Source organism: Haplochromis burtoni, unplaced genomic scaffold (genome assembly GCF_018398535.1).
Source record: "Haplochromis burtoni strain Fernald_Lab_line unplaced genomic scaffold, NCSU_Asbu1 Contig_63, whole genome shotgun sequence".
NCBI classification, from domain to species: Eukaryota; Metazoa; Chordata; class Actinopteri; order Cichliformes; family Cichlidae; genus Haplochromis; species Haplochromis burtoni.
The window spans coordinates 393,661-414,966 of record NW_024582424.1 but is presented as its reverse complement, the minus strand read 5'-3'; the positions used below and the strand labels follow the sequence as shown (position 1 = coordinate 414,966).

The 21,306-nt window shown below is 40.9% G+C and overlaps 1 protein-coding gene across 8 annotated transcripts in view; it reads right to left on the bottom strand.

Annotated features, from left to right (window-relative positions):
- Positions 1-21,306, bottom strand: part of fam172a (family with sequence similarity 172 member A) — a 116,300-nt gene that overhangs the window by 87,334 nt on the left and 7,660 nt on the right. For all 8 annotated transcript variants that reach the window (XM_042221267.1, XM_042221268.1, XM_014333728.2 and 5 more), the window contains 3 exons: positions 18,914-19,014; positions 6,570-6,635; positions 5,040-5,231 (listed from right to left, as the gene is read on the bottom strand). In XM_042221267.1, the coding sequence (XP_042077201.1) occupies positions 5,040-5,231; positions 6,570-6,635; positions 18,914-19,014 (359 nt within the window). The remainder of the gene's footprint in view (positions 1-5,039; positions 5,232-6,569; positions 6,636-18,913; positions 19,015-21,306) is intronic.

Sequence of the window (21,306 nt, the reverse complement as noted above, 5' to 3'; positions counted from 1 at the left end):
GGGGGGGGGGGTCATGACAGAAATTAGAAGAGGATTCCTGTGTTTGAGTGTGTCTGCCTCGCTGCCCCCTTTCAGCCTCCCATTGAAATTCTGGGCAGATACAAACCCCTAGGCTTTTGACACACTTTCGAAAACACCACACCCCCTCTTTCTTTCCAGAGAATCTCCAGTGTCGAGCCTGACTCACTATCAAGAGAGTTAGTGAGCGAGCAAGAGTGAGATGGAGACAAGGAAGGGGGGCGACAGCGGCTATAGATCCGTTTTGTATGAGCAACTTTCAAATTAAATTGAGTCGTTCGTGAAGACCTTGCATAACGCTCGTGGTTCGTGTGGAGCTGTGTGCGCACATGCTAACAAACTGGAGGGTTGAGAGACTTGGTATTGTAAATGTATTAATTCATATGTAAATGATCTAAAAAGCAATGAGAAGGAGTTTAAATTCATAAACTATTTTCTCATGCTGAAGACTTCTGACAATCTGACAAAAACGTAAATTGAAACTCGGTGGCTGACAAAAGTTACAAGCATTCAGAAATACTAAAAAGGAAATTAGGTTTTACAGGACCGCAGCAGAATACAGAAAATTTTAGAAGAAAATTTCTCTACTGGTAGCAACTAGTATCACCGGCAAAATGCAAAATGCAAAAAAAGGCAGCTGAATAAAAAGGATGAGGGAGAAAAAAGTTAGGAAGCGATGTAAAATAAAAGGATCAACTTTGCTGCATCTTGATCGTACAATACCAAACAGCTACAACCTCAAAACAGCATTCATGTACATTGTTTTTATATGGATGCAAACTAGTTGAAAGTCCTACTCCTAACTCCAACACCTACCATATAACTTATGATCCCACCTTTCAATATTCAATATCCCTCCTCCCTCAAATATTCCGACTGTAACCTCACAGTCTAAACTCTCTTTCCCACCTCCTCATCCCCTCCAAACCCCATGGCACGCACCCTACACCTCCACCATCTCAGTCTCAGGATGCAGAGCATTGACAGGGCCAGAAGGTAATGATACAGCTGCCATGATGCAACAAGCAGACCTGTCGACTGTCAGGAATTGAAATCATGAAGGAATAAGCTGTCATTAAGAGGCCCTCTCCCCGTAGTGGAGCTGTCAGATGCCTGCCTTCTGCCTACTCTCTCTCTATACTCCCGTCTCTCCTCTGCCAGTCCCAACCCATTTGCAGTCACTCCCTCGTCCTCCTCTTATTTCTCTCTTTCTGCATCAATCCTTTCCACACTCCTCTCCTTCTTTCCACTTCTGCCCTCTTCCAACCAATCATAACCTGTTTCCCTTTCTGCACCCCACACCCCATCAACTCGGCTTTTTCTCAGATTCCTCTTTTCCACCTCTTCCACCACTTTGTGTTTGTTGCTGGAGCAACCTTTTCTCCTTCTCCTCTCACCTGTCATTTTACTTCTACACTTTGGGAATAGCATCACTTAGATGTGCACACATGCACATAAAGACAACATGCATGAGGCCTACACAGATGGCACAAAAATTTTCCCTCAACCCAGCATTAATGTTTACTGCGCCAAATAGTCCCGAGTATACCCTGCATCCAAGTGTGATGTGTTTGCGTCTATGTATGTGTGTTTTCTCTGTGTGCACGTGTCTATGTGACTTGTATTTAATGTATATGTTTTTGCCAGGTTATTAATGTGTCACCATCATACAGCAGCGTGAACAAGACATGGGATGAATATGGGAGAAAGAGACAGGTGATGGGAAGTAAATTGCGGCGTAAGAGACAGACTGCCCTGAGATTCACCCAACAATGTGATTGTGTGTGCATGTGTGTATGCATGTGTGTTGCGTGAAGGGGCTGATTAACTAGCCCAATCAGCAATTTTTCCTACAATCGCCTGATTGGCAGAGGTGATCCCATCGGAAGAGAGGAAAAGCTGACTCGAGCTTCTGAGGAACATGGCGAAGAATTCCAGAGTGTGCTCGCACTACATCCACACACATTACAACAGCGCTGTGAATTAACAGTTTTATCCGTATGTGCGTGTGAGTAGTGATTCTGTGTTTTGCCAAGCCACAAGCTCCCCCAGATTTCCTTGAATGCACTCTAGTTGACCCTTTGCTGCAGGCTTTGAATTTCCAATCAGTTTCCCATGAGTAACATCACATGAGCTACACTCGAGACAACAGATTGTTCCCACAAAACGGACCCTAATCTAAACATAATTAAAAATTATACTGAGAAAATGTGACATTCTGACCCAAAACCACACTTAACAAAGTTATAAATAAAATAATGGCATGTGTGTTGCTTTCACACAGTCACACAGAATAAGCCTCTTCTAATGAACAGTTTAAGTCCAGACACCTATTTTTTTTAGGTCTGCACTCCTGATGATGGGTTGGTTACTTTCACACAGCTCATTTTCAATTAAATGACTTTAATTAAGTGGATATATACGCTATTTTCTTTGATTGTTTTGTCAAAATCAATCAGTCAATCAACACAATTCCTTAATTTTCCAAAATGACTTCTGACAAGTCAGGAGCATTGTGTTTAGCAGCAGAACATATCCGGTAGGTAGAGAGAGCAACATTTGATAGCCACAGATTAAACTGCTGACAAATAACATAGAAGCAGATGTAGTAAGGAAAGATTTGGACTGCAACCCAACATAAACACACGTAGCAAAACTTCACAAACAGTCATCTCTTTTGCCCAGGGAGGGATAGGGGCTACTTGTCAGGTTTCAGATCTCACCTAGTCATCACAATTTTTGCTGTACCTCTCTTCCCACATGTTTGGATTAAGAAGTCCCCTTGGCCAACCAATTAGGCATTCATTATAAATACTGACACAGAAGATAAATTTAAAATAACGTATTACTCATGTCATGCCGCTGTGAGTGTTTGTCTTTGTGCTGGTTTACTGGGGAAAGGCTGTATCTTTAAAGAGTAAGATGGGATTCATCTGTCATTATGATGAATTAGTAGTTTGCACAGGTATGTGAGCTAGCCAGATAAAATGTTTAAGGGGAAGCGCATAAAAGGGGAGTAATAACATCATACAATTACATGTCAAATACCTGATATAATATGGCCTGTGTATGCTCAAAGAAATATTGATACCACTACGTATTATTAAATAAACGTGGGTGCCTTTTTATAAGGTTGGCTGGTAGTGTAGGGTAGCTACGGAGTTTCTCCTTCTGTGCTGGAGGCACAAAAAAAAACATTTAAATTCATATCCCTTTTTAATTTTTCCTCTCACCTCAGTACGTTCTTTCATGCAAATCTAAAATAAAATCATACAGTGCATACTGTAAGACCAAAAAGGGAAAAGACAAATCTTATCAAATTTGTAAAGTTGACACCAAAATCGCGATAAAGTGAGTCTTTTTTGAAGATGGTACAGTAGCTGTAACTCCGGTACATAAGACATCGAGAGACACTGTGTGGTATAACATAATATAGTACAAACATGTCCATAATGGATGCCAGCAGCATGAATTGACTGTAAATGTGTGTGGCTTTTTCTCCAGTGCGCTCACAGTACAAGGCCCTTGTGCAGTAAATGTCTGGATGATGATTTGTCAGGGTGCAAGAACACGATTTCTTGTTTACTATGATGAATGGGCAACACTCGCACCACACACACACCATGTTCTCTATATTGAAGCTGTCACTTTGGCTCTCCACAGCACAACCCTGCCTTCTCCAACTGTAACACCAGCCGGGGTAACTGTATTAGACAGTCTAGGGGTACCTGATTCATCCGTTAGCGCACATGGACACACATGCGCTACTCTAACTTCTCCAGTTGTTGTACACAATAGGAGAGGGATTTACACAGCAGCGTTTTTATGTTAATCAGATGGGCAAAACGAAGGAAGGCGGGAGAAAGAATCTAGTCTGTGTCATCTGGAAGAGTAGGTCATTATACATGAAGTGGTAGTGAGGATAGAGAAGCGGGTGAAAATAATTAGACAGAAAGAGGTACCTTTTGGTTGCTGACACATACATTTGTGAAGCAGCCTGTGAGCTGGTTTAGGCATGCACACAATAACATGCCTCACTCTTTTCACATTATATATCAAACACGCATTCCCAATTTGGCAGTCTGTTTAAGCTGCTGATTTTTACCATCTCCCCCTCTCGGATAAGTGCTGCTGTTCCCTTGCATCGCTGTCTGCTGTTTCAACCAGTCCCCCCAGCATCCACCATTAGGTTTCTAGAAATTCAATTTAATTCCATTTTATTTGTATAGCACTAAATCACAACAGTCACCACAGGCACTTTAAATTGTAAGGCAAAAACCCCACAATAATAGTGAAAACCTCAACAATCAGATGACCCCCTACAAGCAAGCACTTGGCGTAACCTCCAGTTTTTATGTGCACCTGTAAAACTAAAAGGCTAGAAACTCTACATTGTTCCCTCTCGCATCTCAGTCATCCATGAACACATGAACGCTACAGGAGAATTCTGTGAAAAGGAAAAGTGAAGAAAGTCCTTCGGTTTATTAACAATACAAATGAAGCCAAAATTCAGTGCGTGATATCATTTGATGGTAGGAGTTTGCACCTGTGACTGTATGCCTGCTCATTATTTGCCTCTGTGATCATATGAAATGTGAAATGTTCAAAGTGTTCAGCATCATAATTTCTCTTATGACCCCAGGGCGAAGTTTTGTTTTCTTTTCCTACGCTTGCGTAAGCTGTACAATGAAGTTAAACTGAAGTGAGTCGATACAGTAAATCAAGAGTCTAAACTAATAAACCAAAAAGCATGCCTGCAATCCCATTCCAACACAGAGTGAAGTACATAACATCTAAAATATGATTCCACACTGAGTCTAACTTTGCCACAACTGCTCAACAGCCCCAAACATTCAACCATCACACCAAAATCGTACAAGTCCTACAAAAACCACCAAACCAAAGCTGACTCCCAGTTTTGCAAAAAAAGGGGGGAAAAAGAAAAAAGAAACAGGTCAAAGACCAGAACATTCGTTCAACAGATAATAAAATAGCTTGAAATTCTTTGTTGTGACCTCTACCTGCATGGCTCTTTCAATGAAGGGGATCTGTGTCCCTGAGTTCAAGTCCTGGTTGATGATTAGCCTACGGGCCCACTGACCAGCCCGCACCACACCACTGCCCTGGATCAGCACCAGCAGCTTAGATGGGTTGGATAAGGCATCTGGGCTGAGGTAGATAAAACCGGTGGGTTCATCTTCTGTGGCATCCACCTGAACGTCCAGAAAAATACGGGTTACCACGTGTCAGCGAAATGTAATTCATTTCAAATACAATGCTTGAAAACAGTCTTGTTGTGATTTTATATGTACATCTCTGAATTCTATTGCTTTAGAGGAAAAAAACACCTGAAGAAAAAAAAAGATATTTTCCATATGTAAAGTGCATGAGTTCTCTTGTGTGTACTCTAAAAAAGCTCACATGCATCGATACATTAACCACTCAGATAACAGTCCTTATAACAGAGAGTAAAACAGAGAGAGAGAGAAAGTGTGTGCCGTTGTGCTCCACATCCAGTGCTTCTTTGCATCCTTCCCAAGTATGCCTAGAATAACCGCTAAGGAGACAAACACTGTCCATAAAAGCCATGGGTGGCAGCTGCAAGAACTTAATCCAAACAGACAAAGGGAGCCAAGTGGGGGAGAAAATCTTACCCTTTATTCTCTTGTGCGCCCTCATTCCTTCTCCCTATACTTGGCTTCGGTTAATCTTCTTAAAATCTGCGGTCACAAGTTCAATGCCATGCAGGTGGACGGACCCACCACCAACACACACACACGCCGTATACGTGTGGGCGGGTGGGCAGCAGAAAAGCATAACAGAGCAATTTTCCAGGGGAATAATGAGATAAATAGGCCAGGCAGATAAACCAGTAAAAGTGTATGGGGGCTAATGAAAGGCGCTGACTCTGGCTAGGTGATTTATGGACACTGTTAGTGCTGGAGCTAACTTTGGCATGTTTCTAAACACTGGCGCTGCCTAACATCCCCATAAACGCGCACTGAAAAATGATCACTACTTTTATATACAGAAAAAAAGAGCAGGAATGGCGAGGTAAAGGGGGGGAAAAAGAGACAAACATACTTCCAACAACAAATAAAAGGAATTAAGTGTGCGCTCTGAGCCTGGATGAGCTGGGCAAAGAATAACTCCACGATGGCAGAAGAGAAAGTCCCCTTCAGCGCAATTGAATGCAAAACAGATTAAGCATCAGCATGCTGCGCCTCTGTGCCTTTGAAATGAAACGTCACAATACAGTTAATTTGTTGAGGAGACACTTTTGCACAAAGGATGTGGGCAGAGGAGGAGGGTAAGAAAGACAGGGAGTAAGAGAGAAACTGAGTGAGATAGAAAAAGAAAGACAAAGAATGAATTGGGAGAGCTGACTCCTCACAATCCCCTTTTCTTTAGTTTTTTAAACAGAACACTCAATATCATAATCACACTCTGAAGCCTAAGCATTTACGTCCATTTTAATATTTAATACTCCCTTTAATCTTCAATGGCATAAATCAAAGAAGAAAATGCCTCCTTTCAGTATGGGTACTTACTGGCAGGATTTCTTTAGTCATGTTGCACTTTTTCTCCAACAGCTCATAAACATACTGAGTGATGATCTGCAGAGGAAAAAAAGACACAGAAAACACACAGTGAGACATTACACTGATAATACAGTCTTAAAGCAATTAATAATTTTATATTGCTGTTGATACAAATCCATCCCACAAAAGTCAACTAAACTGTGTGCATGTGTGAGCAAGTAATAGCACCCACTGTCAAGCTTACAAACAGAATAAAAAATACTATTCACAGCCCTCGTTTGCCCTCTGGTCTGTGTGTGTGTGTGTGTGTGTGTGTGTGTGTGTGTGTGTGTGTGTGAGCACGAGCAACTTGAAAGGGTCTGGATTGTACTATGTGTAGTGTGTGTACGTGTGTGCGAATCACAGTGTAGTGAGAGTGTTGAGGTTGTAAGTGCCAGGAGAGGAAATCTCCTGTACAAGCGAAGGGCTGATGTAAGTTATGTTTATCCCCGCAGCCACAGCACTAAAGAACCTTATATACCGAGTCATTCCAACCCCGGGCCAAGCCTTTCATGGTTCAGTGACATTAACAACGTTCTTTTCCATTTTCCTTATTTTTTTTTCTTCTTCTCCCCCTGTCCTGCTCAGCTGAGAACACAGAGAAGCACTCGGAACAGATTTCAATTTTTGATCAGGTGTGAGAGAGAGACAGAGGAGTTAACAGTGATAATAGATGGCAAGGCACGCCACCGCTAGCAGTAAGATGTAGTAGAGCTATTGACGCTGTTATGATGTCTCAACGCATGCTATGACAAACTCTCTGTCCTGTACATGTCACAACAATTGTGTTTGGTTGATGGACCACAGAGGGAGCTGCTGCTGCTATGGAGGCTCACATTGGTTTGTTTTAGAAGTGTTAGTCTTACTAAATCAGGAAACCAAAGGCCAGCCGAGGTGCCACAGCTACGCAGCGCGCCCGAGCTTGAGTCATGCTGAACCCATCGACCCCCAAACACAAACAAGCAACAACCAGACACTGTTATGTCTCGCCGCACGGAGCGGGATGATGCCCAAATGACATTAATGTGTGGAAAGGAGAAAACCTGCGCTGAGACTTAAAAAACACCAAAAAGCAGACATGCACACAACAAGCGGAACAGGGATTGGTCATTGCATCTTTTACTAAATGAAATGTTTGGTTAACAAGTTAAAAAAAAAAAATCCATTTATAAATCCAAACAATGTCAAATCATACAAATTGACCTTCACAAGCTGCCAGTGTTTTGCAGAACCCAGCAAACTTCCTGTGTGTACTAATGAAATTACTTATTTAGAGAAGGGAAAGGATCACTGCTCAGTGCTACAATGCCAAGTGCAAAAATGTTCTGAATCAGTACAGAGAAATTAGAAGAAAAGCAAACAAACAAACAAACAACAGTAACGCAACATTTAAGGGACATGAGGTGTTCAGCTTTTGCAACTTTTGGCACAAAAATAAACAAATAAATAAATATAAATAAATTCTTTAGACCACATTTCATTGTTTTATGTCAACCATGGAACAATGAAATTATGCAGATCTCTAAAATTGCATGTACCAAACTTACTTAATAGATCTTTGGAACAGCAAGGTCAAATGCAAATTACGAACTCACAAATAAATAAATAATACAAAGAGCAGCTTTCGCGTCAAACATGAATTTAATGATAATCACAAAACTGTAACGTTATACCCAAAATAAACTCAGTGCTAACGTAGGATACTCCTTAAAGAGCAAAACACAAGAATTACATTATGAATCAGACACATATTGGCCTTATGCCAGCCAATCAAAGGCCAGCAGACAGACCAAATGAAATCATTGATTCTACCATTTGACCCTATGGGAGGGTGGTGGTAGAGGAGCTAAAACAAGCCCACCTCACCCCCACAGAACCTCACAGCTAATTCACTAAAATGTCAGCTGGTCTGATGAAGACTAAAATGATTCTGGGCCTCAGTATGCTAGTGTTTAATGACATCAATAAGCTTCACAGGAAATTTCATTTGCAGCATGTTATTTGTTCTGTGCCTCAGGTGGCTCAAGAAACATCTGATATAAAATAAGAAGAGAGAGTGATGGGGAATAGGGAAAGGAGAAAAAATGTGCGTGCGGGGAAATGCAAGAGTTTCACTGCATGAATATGTTTCCACTCATAAAATATAATGTAGATTATAAATAGGAAAATAATATTCAATGGACTGTTGGGTCATCGTATCAATTCTCTTTAGTTTATAATGTCAAGATCCAATAAGAGCTAAAGAGGGACAGTGCCACCACACAACATCCGAATTCCTTAGTAACAATGGCACAGACTGGATACACACTGAAACACGCACATACACAGGCAACCTACTTCTGTGCCGGCCTCCGAGGACTACGTCTCAGCAGCTGATCAGTACAATAAGAGAGGCCTCTTTGTCACCTAATTACCAATGTGTATTAGTGCTTTAATGAAAATGCCTGCAGGATGCAACTCTGAGTGTCTACATTGTCAGCATCAGACGATAAGACAAGCACGAGGAACTGATTTGGCAAGTAATATTAAGACACACAAAGAGAGGGGAAGCAAGGGAATGAGATGGAGAAACACAGAAGCATGTTTATAGGAGTGAAATCAATAGGTTTCACTGCCACAAATGCTACCATGATCTTTTTATCTGCAATTCGCTTGTATTATCAGGCTAACAAGACACAGGCACAGCATTATTTTAAATGTCAGCGCAGGTTCAAATTACATTAGTTTAGACTATTGTAAAAGGTTGAGGTCAAAGTCCCACACTACATGATGTTATCTTCAGGGACATACACAAGTGTGTCAGTTTGCAAAACATTTGTATCTGCACCCTTTACTTGGGTTTTTTTTTTTCAGCCTTCAGAGAAACAAACTCAGACAGAATGTAAATGATGATAAATTATACTAATAAAACAAACTTTCCACATGCCTGTGATAAATATACGCAGATCCTGGGACAATCTTTGGAGTACGAGGTCGCCTCTATGTCTGTGGTTTGTGTAGAGGAAGCATTGCGGTGATGAACCATGAAGAGGGGGATCAGAGAGGAAGGAAGGGACTTAGAAGGAAGCTCAGCAGGAGGAAAGAAAGAAGACATGAAGGGAGGGATGTGAAGAAATCCCCAGGACACATAGTCTCGTGCCAGCTCCCACAGCGGTGAACAGCTGAGAGGAGAAGGGGTAATTGAAGAGGGGATGTGGGAGAGAGAGAGAACAGTGCAGTGCATGGCCTTGATAAGAGGCCCTTAAGTGGGTGGGCAGTGACATCAGCTCCTCGCAAACTCCTGGTCATCCCCATAACAGTCTCCTCATCGCTCACAAACAAACACCACGCCAAGGTCTTAATGAAGACCATCGTGGCTGCAAGTAGATATGCTCTTAAACTCCTCACAGAGAAGAGGACCTCCCACATTAAGTGTGTGTGTGTGTGTGTGTGTGTGTGTGTGTGTGTGTGTGTGTGTGTGTGTGTTCTCCCACTGATTGCAACAGTCATGCCTGGTTTGGCTGACCGCACCTGGGGCAATAAGCAGCTCAATCTTCCCAGACACACAAAATAACAAATATTGGGAGTAAGAGAACCAAGACAGGAAGAGGAGGAACAGGAATAAGGGAAAGCAAAGCAAATATTAAGAGAAAAGAAGGATCGGAGCAAGAGGACGACAGTGATTAAGCAGGAAATGGTTTTGATGCTCAGTGCAAAGGGAACAAAAACTGGGGTTATAACAAGGAAGCAAAAGAATGTCATAATCTAAAATGAGCCTATAGACAAAATCATGAAATACAATTTGTTTGTATGTATTAATTATTTTTTTAATAACATATCTTTAGCTGTTTTTCAGTCTCAACCTTTAAATAATCCAGAGTTTAAGTTTGAGAGCCAGTTTCAGGAAGTTAAAACAATGTAATTAGAAACATTTGTAACACTTACTGAGGCCACTGAGGCCACACTTCTTCATCTGCAAAACTATATTTAAGTGGAAGAAGGCACGTGTGAGGACATAGTAAAGACAGAGACACATACTGTATACACACATACACATGAAACCGAAGCAGAAGCACACACGCTTCTTGTCTCTCTAGTCCAGAGCCCTCTCCCAAAGCCACTTAGCCATAGAAACCAGAGAGCAAGAAGAGGCATCAAAGCTGTTTATATAATGAAACTGAAAGAGCTGCTCCGTGCCGTATCACTGACTGCACCCAGAAAAGCATTCCTTCTTCTCCAGAGAATAGAGGAAAGGAAGAAAAAGAGGGGAGAAAAAAAGAAGAAAATCCCCCTGAACAATGCAGCACAACAACAGCGGCAACAACAGCAAAGCATACTCAGAAAGAGAGATACTGTGAAAATGAGAGTGAGCGTGAGGCAATAGAAAGGTTGTTTATTTTAAGTCAGCCTCATGTACCAACAGAAAATGTATTAAAATAGGCCCTATTGCTGTGAATTTGTGATCTGTCAGTCCGCGTGGGAAACAAAGAGAGAGAGACAGAGGGAGAGAGAGACAGAGAGGGAGAATGCTGTAATTCCCATGAGGTCTCTGTCATTCTTCTGTCAGAGGAGAGAGGGCTCTCCAGGGGAAGAGAAAGTTCTCAGACACAGACAGACAGACTGTTTACACTTAGCGTGGATATCCCTCTCTCTCACTCCTCTCTGCCCTCCCTGCACTGCTCATCCTAATGGCATCATAATGACCTCCTCAGGTGTTAACTGAGAAGCCGGCAGAGGGCTAATTCAAACTAAGGTATTGTATGCCTCGGTGGGTGTCGGCAGCAGCGACAGATGTCTTTGCTGTAACTACCAGCTCTCCTGTCTTTTCCCCAACAGCCCTTCCACCCCCACCCCCATCCCCTGCCCAATTCCCTTTTCTTTCATCAACTCAAATCCACCTCACCCACTCCTTGCAACCATTTTTTTTTGTCTGGATGTGTCTGCTTCCTCCTTCGTGCTCTCGCAAAAGCTGCAGCAGCAGTTTTAAAGTGTTTTGGGAATGGATACGTGATGGCAGTCGGTGGCTCAGGGCAGACAGCTGTCATTTATAGTTCCTCTTTAGAGAGATCCCATTAGCTTCCCAACAAAATGGTCCACAACTGTTATGGGGCCTCCTGGTGCTTTAAGTACAGTATGGAAGCCTGTCTCCAGGGTTTCCATCATTGGCTGGATGCAACACTTAATGACTGCTCAATGACTTTTTATGGGTAACTCAAAGAACCTCTAAAAGCAAAGAACATAATCCATTTCTTGTTCAAAATGGGGAAAAAATGCTTCAAAGTTTGTTTAACAGAACAAAAATGTAAAATAAAACATCTGATTGAATAGCCTGTGAATCCAGTTAATAGTAAATAATATTTCTTATTACACCACTACTTCCCTACTTCTCAAAATAAGTCAAGTATATGACTGCTTTTTTCTTTGGATGCTCTTTGAAGACTAGAGTAAAACTAAAAGAGTAGTTTCTCAGTGTGATTTCAAAAACACTGTCAAAGAATTTGATTACAAAGGTTGGGTAGTGTTAAAAAACAAAGATGCAATATCTCACAGGTAACTTGTTTAACTGGCAACAGGTCAGCAACATGACTGGGTATACAGTAACTCCAGCAGAGCATAGCTCAACAATTTGGGAATAATGCCTATTTTCTGGGAGGACTGAGACTGAGAAAGAGGCAGGCTACACTCTAGACTGACGGCCAGTTATTAAAGGTACAGCAATTTAATCATAACTTTCATCAGCAAAAGTACTTTAAGATAAGGGGCATCTACCATTACTCTCAAAGGACAAGCAGTAAAATCAAAGGCCAAACACTTCAAGCAGGCTAAAACATATATAAAGGAGACGTGGGGGAAAACATTCCACATTGTTGAGCACAGATTCATCATTTCAGATTTATTGTATGAGTAATATTCAAGCTCTGTTCTTTGAACACCTCCACAATTTTTGTCTCCTTCCTTTGTTTTTTAAACATTATTATGTCACACTGTGTCACAGAAATTGTCTCGTTAAAATTTAGAGGCAAAAACACTTTTACACTATTTTACACTTTTACACTTATTTGCAAACGTTTACACTATATAAAAGTTTGCAAATAACAGTTCAGTAGTCAACATGATTTAAAACAGCAGGTTAATTTGCTAGTGTTAGGATGTCAGTGCTGAACACAACCACGCTGTATTTGTTTCTTTAATATTATTATGGTAGCCAAAGTTACAAGTTCACAGACCCAAGACAGTATGTACAGTGCAATTCACACACTGTGTTAGATTAAATTAATCCAGATATTAACCCACCCACTGAACAATTTCATTGGATTAAGACTAGGTACAATTATAATCACCAAAGATTTTCTTTTGGCTGACTACAGTTTTTTGTTAGAAACCTGTTATACCTTCTTATTGAATATTTGCGCAGCGGGATTTATAATGATGCAGGATAATAACCCAAAACAAACCTCGCAGGTTTTCAAGAAGTATCTGAAGGCCAAAAAGAAAACAAAGAGAAAAAACAAAAGAGGCATTTACACACACCTGAGCTCAACACAAGGGAAAATATGCAGGGACAGCGAGCTTTCCTGACACCACAAAAAGCAATCATACTGGAAAACATGGATTTTGCACACAGGCCTATCTCAAGCACATTATGTAATTAAATACTAAGACATTTTTTCAAAGATTGAATTTTAATTTCAGATCCCAGCTCATATCATGATTTCTAATTATAAATAATTAATGCCATTTAAAAGTATCTTCACATTTGGTCTCAGACTTTTGTACCACGCATTTTATACCCTTCACTTGTTCTAGCACCAGTGCCCGAAACCTTGGCTAGCAAGTCGCCAATATGACAACCAATATCCATAATGTGGAAACAGAGTGAGACAGGAGGAGAAAAAAAGATAACAGAGGGACTGTAGATATTGTATGAGACAAGAGAGAGAGAGATAAAGAGACAGTGAGAAAATGAGAAAGAGAGAGAGCGAGAGAGGGGGAGAGGGAGAGAGAGACAGCTCTCTAATTCAGCCATCTGGCTAGCTTTACTTCATTATAATATTCTGACTGTGTGTGTGTGTGTGTTTACAAATTTGTGACTGCCTTCCATTCGACAGATGCAGACAGAGCAGAGAAGAATCCTCATTTATTAACAGCTTAATAGAGCTCCATCTGGGCCAGACCCTATGCTTGTCTCCTATCAGAGAGATTCATCACCAAATCACTGGAATTAGACTACAACTGACACCTACACAGGCTGAGGTGACCCTGCTGCATTGAATAACATTGCACAGATAGCCCACTCTTTATTAAGCCGTAATATGCCATAATGATAACACTGAGAGCCAAAAATGGGAAATGTCACTATACCAGTAGCGTGTGGGGTTTTCAGGTGAGTTTCTCCAGTCCTATCTGTACAGAATAACCTAGCTTCCCTTACAAAACATAGTTCATATTATTAATAAACAGATGCTTCTTGAGTACATTTAAACGTTTTCAATTTATGGATCTGAGGAATAACCTTCTACTAAAAGTCTGCTATATAGCGTACTAGAAGTATTTCATTTATTTTACTAGATCTAAAAATCAGGGCGCTATCTAACCTTATGTAGCATTTCTTGATTTTGGAACCACAGCCCAGGCACGTATTTCCCCCCCTCACTCATATGCAGAGAAATATGACCAATGGTCTCGGAACAAAGTGGACTGGTGGAACTTCTCTCACATACCATCTGCAAATCTCTCTACATAATACCATGATTATATGGCAGAAATTCGGAATGATTTTTTTATACATAAAAAAATATTTGCTGCTCTTGTGCTCAACCAAAATTTTGTTCCCATCTCTTTCTTTTGCTTGGAGGCCATCACACCAACATTCTCGTTCTCCCTCTTTCTATCTGTCCCTCCATTCAGACGAGGCTGAAGTGCAAATTGGACATCTGGTGCTGTGATGTGTCTGACAATACAGCCGCCACCCTCCCGCCTCCGCGCACACAGACACACGAATGCACGTGCACATACAAGGAGTCCTCCACGCAAAATGCAGAACTGTGAGCATACAGTGATGGTAAAAGGAAGAAAGGAAGGAGAGAGGGAGAAATGGACAGAGGCATGGAGAAAGGGAGGGAGAGAAAGGAATTTGATTGAACATTAGGGGGCAATGATGAAGCTATTCTATTCACACTGCCAGGGGCAAACACATGCACCCATGTCCTTGTGCCATCTTACACAGCTCTTGGGCTGAATGTAGCTAGTTCTCAGACCGTCTCAGGTGGCTGGCTGATAGAGGGCATTAGGGTGTGTTGTGGAGTGGAGTTGGCTTATAACAGAGCTGTCTGCATAGAGTGTTGTTCCACATTTACCCTCATGACATCTGCAAAAAGTCTTCTGTCTGACATAAAGAACAGGATGATAGTGTTGAAAGAAACGACTACACAAACAAACAAGAGCATGCAGTAAGAATTCAAGGAGAAATACATTTGCATGCATTGGCTATACAGTTGCATAAATAAGCATACAGGTATGGCTTTGTACACACACACATACACACACGCACATCCTTAAACCCACACATAAAGAGGCTGACTAAGCACCATAACCTACTTTTACAACCAAAGGCATACAATTCAGTAGTTGTGTCTATTTATAATGGAGCATATTTCTTCCCAGCAAAAACAATGCATTTGTACTTGCAAAGCTGTATGAGAGGTACAGTATTCATTTTCTTGAATCATCTGTGGCCTAAAAACAACAGACAGATAATATTGCTTATTCAGGTAGTGCTCCTTTCTTCTTAGCCAGTTAATCTCCCGAAGCACAACTCATACAGTATTTGTTCTCATTACACAAGCTCACATCAACAGGGATTGACACTATTTCCTTTCTCCTTCTCTGAAGAAGATATAACTGTCAATTTTTTTTAATCACAGGATGAATAAAATTTGCATACATTGTGCTTGATGATTATTTGCTTCATCTGAATGCTTGGCCCCCCTCAGATGCTCGAGTTCAGCTGGTTTAAATATCTGTGTGTTCTTTCTGGGCCTTTGCTTTCCTGCTACCAAATGTTTGTTTCTACATCCTCTTTAGATGCTGGTAGATAGCGCCCAAGCATTCAAAAGAAAAGGGGGGGGGGGGGATTTACAGACGGCTCTCAAAGGAGCTACTGTATACAGCATTAAAAAAAAAAACAGGTAATCCCACAAACAGGTCTATCACTTTGCTTTGAACTTCAAAGAATGTTCACAACAATTAAAAGCAACATAGTAGGGAATGCAAATTACAAAAAGAAAAAAAAGAAAAAGATTACAAAAGAACATTTGTCTCATTATCTTAATGCATATTGTATGTTGTGGAACAGTGGGAGTGAATTAGAGGTGAACTTTATAATGGTGTATGTTTGGATATACAGAAAAAATATTCTGCATATCCAAAAAAGGTGCATCAAAGAGCTCCACAGAAAATATTGAGCTCTGCTTAAATAATGCCTTTCGTTAAAGCAAAATTCTTTCAAAGGTACTGTCAGTTTTTTTTTGTTTATTTAACAGAAAAAATAAAATTGTATTCATAAATATACAATTATTAGTGTGTAATTAGAAATACTCCTATGGATCTTAGAAATGCATAGGAGCAGACACCAGTTTGTGAAAGCCGCCATGTTGCCCCACCATCTGAAAATACAGTGACTGAGATGGACACTATCATTACCTCTCTGCATTTTATGTATGTGGCTAGAGACTGGCCACATGCGTAGTACGACACAGACAGAGGAGAAGAGAACATTCATTTTAATTCGGGTCTGCATCATCAGACTCTACGATATGAAGGATCATATCGATGTTTTAACATCTGAGAAGAGGTCCCCTTCACCAAAGAAGTGAAAACAGAAATAGACAACGCGACTGACATATCATGTCATTCTCTTCCTCCTCTTTGCTAACTGTCCAAGCCCAATAGTGTCAAGCTAACAGCAGCTAACAAAGGCTAACAGCAGCTAACAGCTCAACAGTTGCCGATAAAAAAGCTCAGGATATCTTCAACAAATCACCTCAGTATTGCTGTCATTGAACAGCCATGAACTTTACTGACTCGTCAACTTGTATCGAGCTCCATTCACAAAGTTTTATAGCTTCCCCCGAAGTAAATAGACGTGGACACGTAATGACAGCTGAGATAAACAGCAGACTGACAGTCTACACTTAGTACAGATGTATTTTGTATTTTGAATTGGGAGGGGTGAGAAAACAGAATTCAGCTGACTGCAATCTGCTCACATCTAGTGGTGAGATTTTACAAAAGGTGCCTTTAAGTACCTAGTGACACATCTAGTGACTTTTTGGACAAACAGTCACCGAAACCTACAGATGAGTGTAAAGTCTCCTCTCCCACCATAAACAAACTGCTCTCTGTGGCTACGCAGTTGAGTGAGAGGCTGTGATCTACTTGCACAGATATACACAGTGTTGTTTGGAAGGTCTGTGTAACAAATCATACTTGAGAGCATTTTTAATGACCACTTAACATTTATACGCAGTCATATGAAAAAGAAAGTTTTCATACGACACTATGGAGGTTGGTGAAAAACGAAGTACACTCTGCTTATCCAACACACCACATATTTACATACACATTCACACAAGCAGTATTTAACACTACCCACTCCTATCTATTTGTATACATTTATACTCTGAATCCATTGGGCACAACTCGGCATTCAGTATCTTGCCCAAGGACACTCTGGCATGTAGACTGGAGCAGCTAGGGATCGAACCTACCAACCTTCCAATTAGAAGAGGACCTGCTCTACCTCCTGAGCCACAGCCACCCCAATTAAGAGGGTAAGTAGGAGCCAGGTGCCACAAATCAAATGCACTTGATGAACTGATTATCAGGAAGTGTGACCACGTCTTTAAATGGAGAAGTGTGGCCAGTTTGCTGGTGTGGAGCATTCGGATGTCTGTTAACACAATACCACAATCTTTCCAGGAGTCGATACACCAGCAAATTCACTCCAAGGTGAAACCGTGCAATGATCAGAGAAAATGAAAAAAAATATCATCACAAAGGCTTCATCACAGTTATAAAATCAAGATTCTTAAAAATAAATACAATTGATTCAACTTAAAGACAAGTCTTTAGTCATGCTGAGAAATATAATAAAAATATGAATTCATTTGTACAAGATCATGAAAAGCAGTAAAAGGAGTGTGAATCTACAGGGTGCCAGACTTCCATGTTTCGAACCAAATAACTTTGTTTTTACAGCGAGTAGTGTAAAGCAATATCCTAAAAGGGACCAAAGCATAATGTTTTCAGGTCAGAGGATGATTATCAGCTGAAGAAAATGAGACTACCTATACCTTTTTCAAGTTGCTTCTCAAAGTTCAGCTTTAGGTTTGGCAGAAAGCTTACATCATGATGTGAGTCCCTCACTACGTAATGCTAGAAAAACAAGCTCCAACGTTAACTGAGCAACAAAAACTGAACTTAAAAGTATTATTTCCCTAAAGTAGTGATGTCACAACGCCAACAATCCCTACAAATACCAAAATTAGCCACAAAAAACAGCTTCAGACTGAAAGTTGTGAAAGTATGCTATTGTGAGATTTTTGTTTTAGCTTAAACGAGATAACATTAGCGTTGGTTTAAAAAGGCTAAGATTCATTGTTAATACAGAGAGTATATCAAAAAGAATTTCCCGATTTCAAAGTGCTTTAATTGCACAGCTGTTTACCGGTGGAGATCAAAACAGGGGACTTGTAAATTTCACATGTTTGCAGATAGGTGGGATCCCAACAGCAGGGACTCTAGAAATCCTCACAAACGTATGGGACGGGTTTGACTATTATATGGACCTGTGCCATGTGTCTGGAGGGGGGCACATTGAGCACTTCTGAACACTACAAGTTTTACATGTAAAACTTTATATTCAGAAAGAATTTTTAAATTTACCACAAGCTTTTATGGCTAATAAAATGAGCTTTTTTAAAAATTAGATTATGCTTTTTGATACACCCTGTGTATGTTTTTAATGTAAAGTGAACAAAAAACTTACTATACTCAGCGGCTGTAGATTCTATCGCCTGTCTTTGTAGAGCAAGTTCAAAGTGCTTACTTAAAGAAGTGCTTAGAATACATTCTGTATTTTAGTTGCCTATAGCTTTGTGTGTCAGTCTGAGCCTATTTGCTGTCCAAACAGACAACAACCAGTGCAACATCTTCTCAGACAGATAATCCTAATAAGCTCAGCAGCTGAAGCCAAACTTGATCAATATGGCCCAACTGAAGTATAATAAAGCATACTATGAACTGGCAGGCCAGCAGAAAAAGCAGTGTGTTACCTCTCCAAGAGCTTCATAGCGTTTCTGGTTCCAGCGGTGGAGATCCTCCCTGGCATTGAACACAAAGGTTTCACCCGTTTTTATATGGCGGAGCTGGCCATCTGTTGGAAAAAAATGTAATGGGACAAAAAGAGACGTGTAATAATAATAAACAATACCTTTCTATTATTTCTATTACAGCGTGCAAGTAAAGTAGGCGAATCCCTGCTCTTGATGGCACATCAAAACGTACATCTGCCTGCCAAACTAAACTTGACTTTTTTTACTGCTTATTTTTTTATCCCCCCCCCCCCCATCTGGCAGGTACAAGGCCCATGGATGCAGCAGCATTCTTCCAGTCACGACTCCAACAGCCTTCTGGGTTGTCTGGCAGGCCAGAGCTGGACAGCTGGTATGGTAAAAATTCTCTTTCCCTCTCTCTGTCTCTTCACTCATCTAAAAAGCCTCTCCCCTTCCTCTTTAACAGTGCCCATCTCCCTCTCCCTCTCCTTCAGTGCTCACTCTGGCGACAGGCCACAGTTCTGTCCCTGCCTTTTCCACCTGAAATCTCCAAGAGCAAAGACTAAAGTGGGTGTGGGAAAGGTTCTCAGTATGTTTTGTGTATGCGTGTGAGCATGAAGGGAGAAAGTTCGGCTGGCAAGCATTAGGCACAACGACAACTGCTCCTCGTAGTTCCTTTGAGGATGTTGTCTGGGCATCAGCCAATCACCCTAAGCAGTAGAGCTTACACACACACAAAAACCCACACAGATCAGAAGCTCCAGCCAGGAGGACCAGGTGTGGGAATACAGTAGGTGTCACTTAAGTATCTGCGCTGCCGTAAATTGCTACAAGTAAGCCACACCGCCATTACTACACAAAAGAATTGACAGAGAAAACGAAAAGTCTTTGGAACGATGCTTAAGTGATTTATTATAATTCAAGGAAACGAGGGGAGCTTTTAGTATATTCAAGATGTATTTAATGCAAAACAGTCCTAAGATACAAAAACAGTGTTCAGAAATGGATCTACTTTTTTCAGCAATTACCCTCATGTGGCTGTGGAACCCCTACCTTAGCAATGAGCCCATCGATCCTCCAGTTGACACTACAACACAATAAAACACTAAACAGTGTTAAATTTAATTTTGACCTTTATGACTACAAAAATTGTAAGAGCTAAGCCACAAAAAGTACACATACTTAACCCAAATAGCCAGGGGGCTCTCATATTTTCTCAATTATTGCAAAACGTAAAAACCATCTAAGATATAAATAAATAAATCTTTGCAAGATAAAAGAATGCGCATTTTTTTCATTTCCTTCTAAATTGCCACCACACCTCTATCAATGTGATAAATCGTACATTGCTAGCTCACTGTATATAACAACATTCGCTTTCATAGTTACTTGTTAGACAACCTGTAATCCTGAATGCAGGTTCGGTGTCGCTTTGCATTAAAAAATAGATTTGTGCCTGAGAGGTACACAAGAAGTTAGGATAAAGCAGTGTGCACAAAAAGTACTTTGAAAAAAAAAAATCAATTATGCATTCGTGGAGGGGTGAGGATCTAAACACTACTTCCTAAAAGAGGAGCTATAATGAAATCCTACAGTAGCAAAGGTGTGTGTGTGTGTCTGTGTAGGTGCGTGTGTGTCTGTGTGTGTGCATGCATGGGCTGGGGGTGATCAGCTCCACCGTCTCCCACATCACATCCTCTCAAAGGAATAACATTTTCTCAACTTTTCTCCTCTTTTTCTGTCATAATTAGCATTCTGTTCTCAATTTGGCCGCTTAATTAGGTGTACATAACCTTGGATTTCCAGTAATGGAAAACCGCAGGGCTAGCAAGATGAAGCCATCATCTTCAGTGATTAAGATACCTGCAAACTATTGTACACAGCCTCTTCTGTATTCACATCATTACATGGTCAAATTAACATTTTTGTTCCACCTGTCTCTGGCTAAAGTAGCCCGAGAGCAGCTATATAAATGCCTGCAAGCCAGAGCGACTGTGTGTCGACATACTAGAGACATTGCCTGAGGGCCACCATGGCTTTAATAGAAATGCTATCCTTCAAAAACAGGCCTGAGTAGAAACTGACAAGACATACAGATTGGTAGGGCTGCGCAGTGTGTGTGTGTCTGTGTGTGTGTGAGAGAGAGAGCAAGCTCTTCTTCAGCTGGAGATTTTACACAGGATGTGAAAATAGAGAAATACAGAAGAAGGGATATAAAAAGGGATGAAAGGAGACAGAAGGAGGAGGAAGAGGAGATGGAGAGTCTCTGAATGTGTTTCTGCCTCCATGGTAGACTGAGCTGGGACTTGCGGGTGGGGTAGAGTGGTTGGCGGGTGTTGGCATAATAGCCGGTGGGGGCTAAGTCTCCATGTCTCTGTTCTTAGGCACAGCGA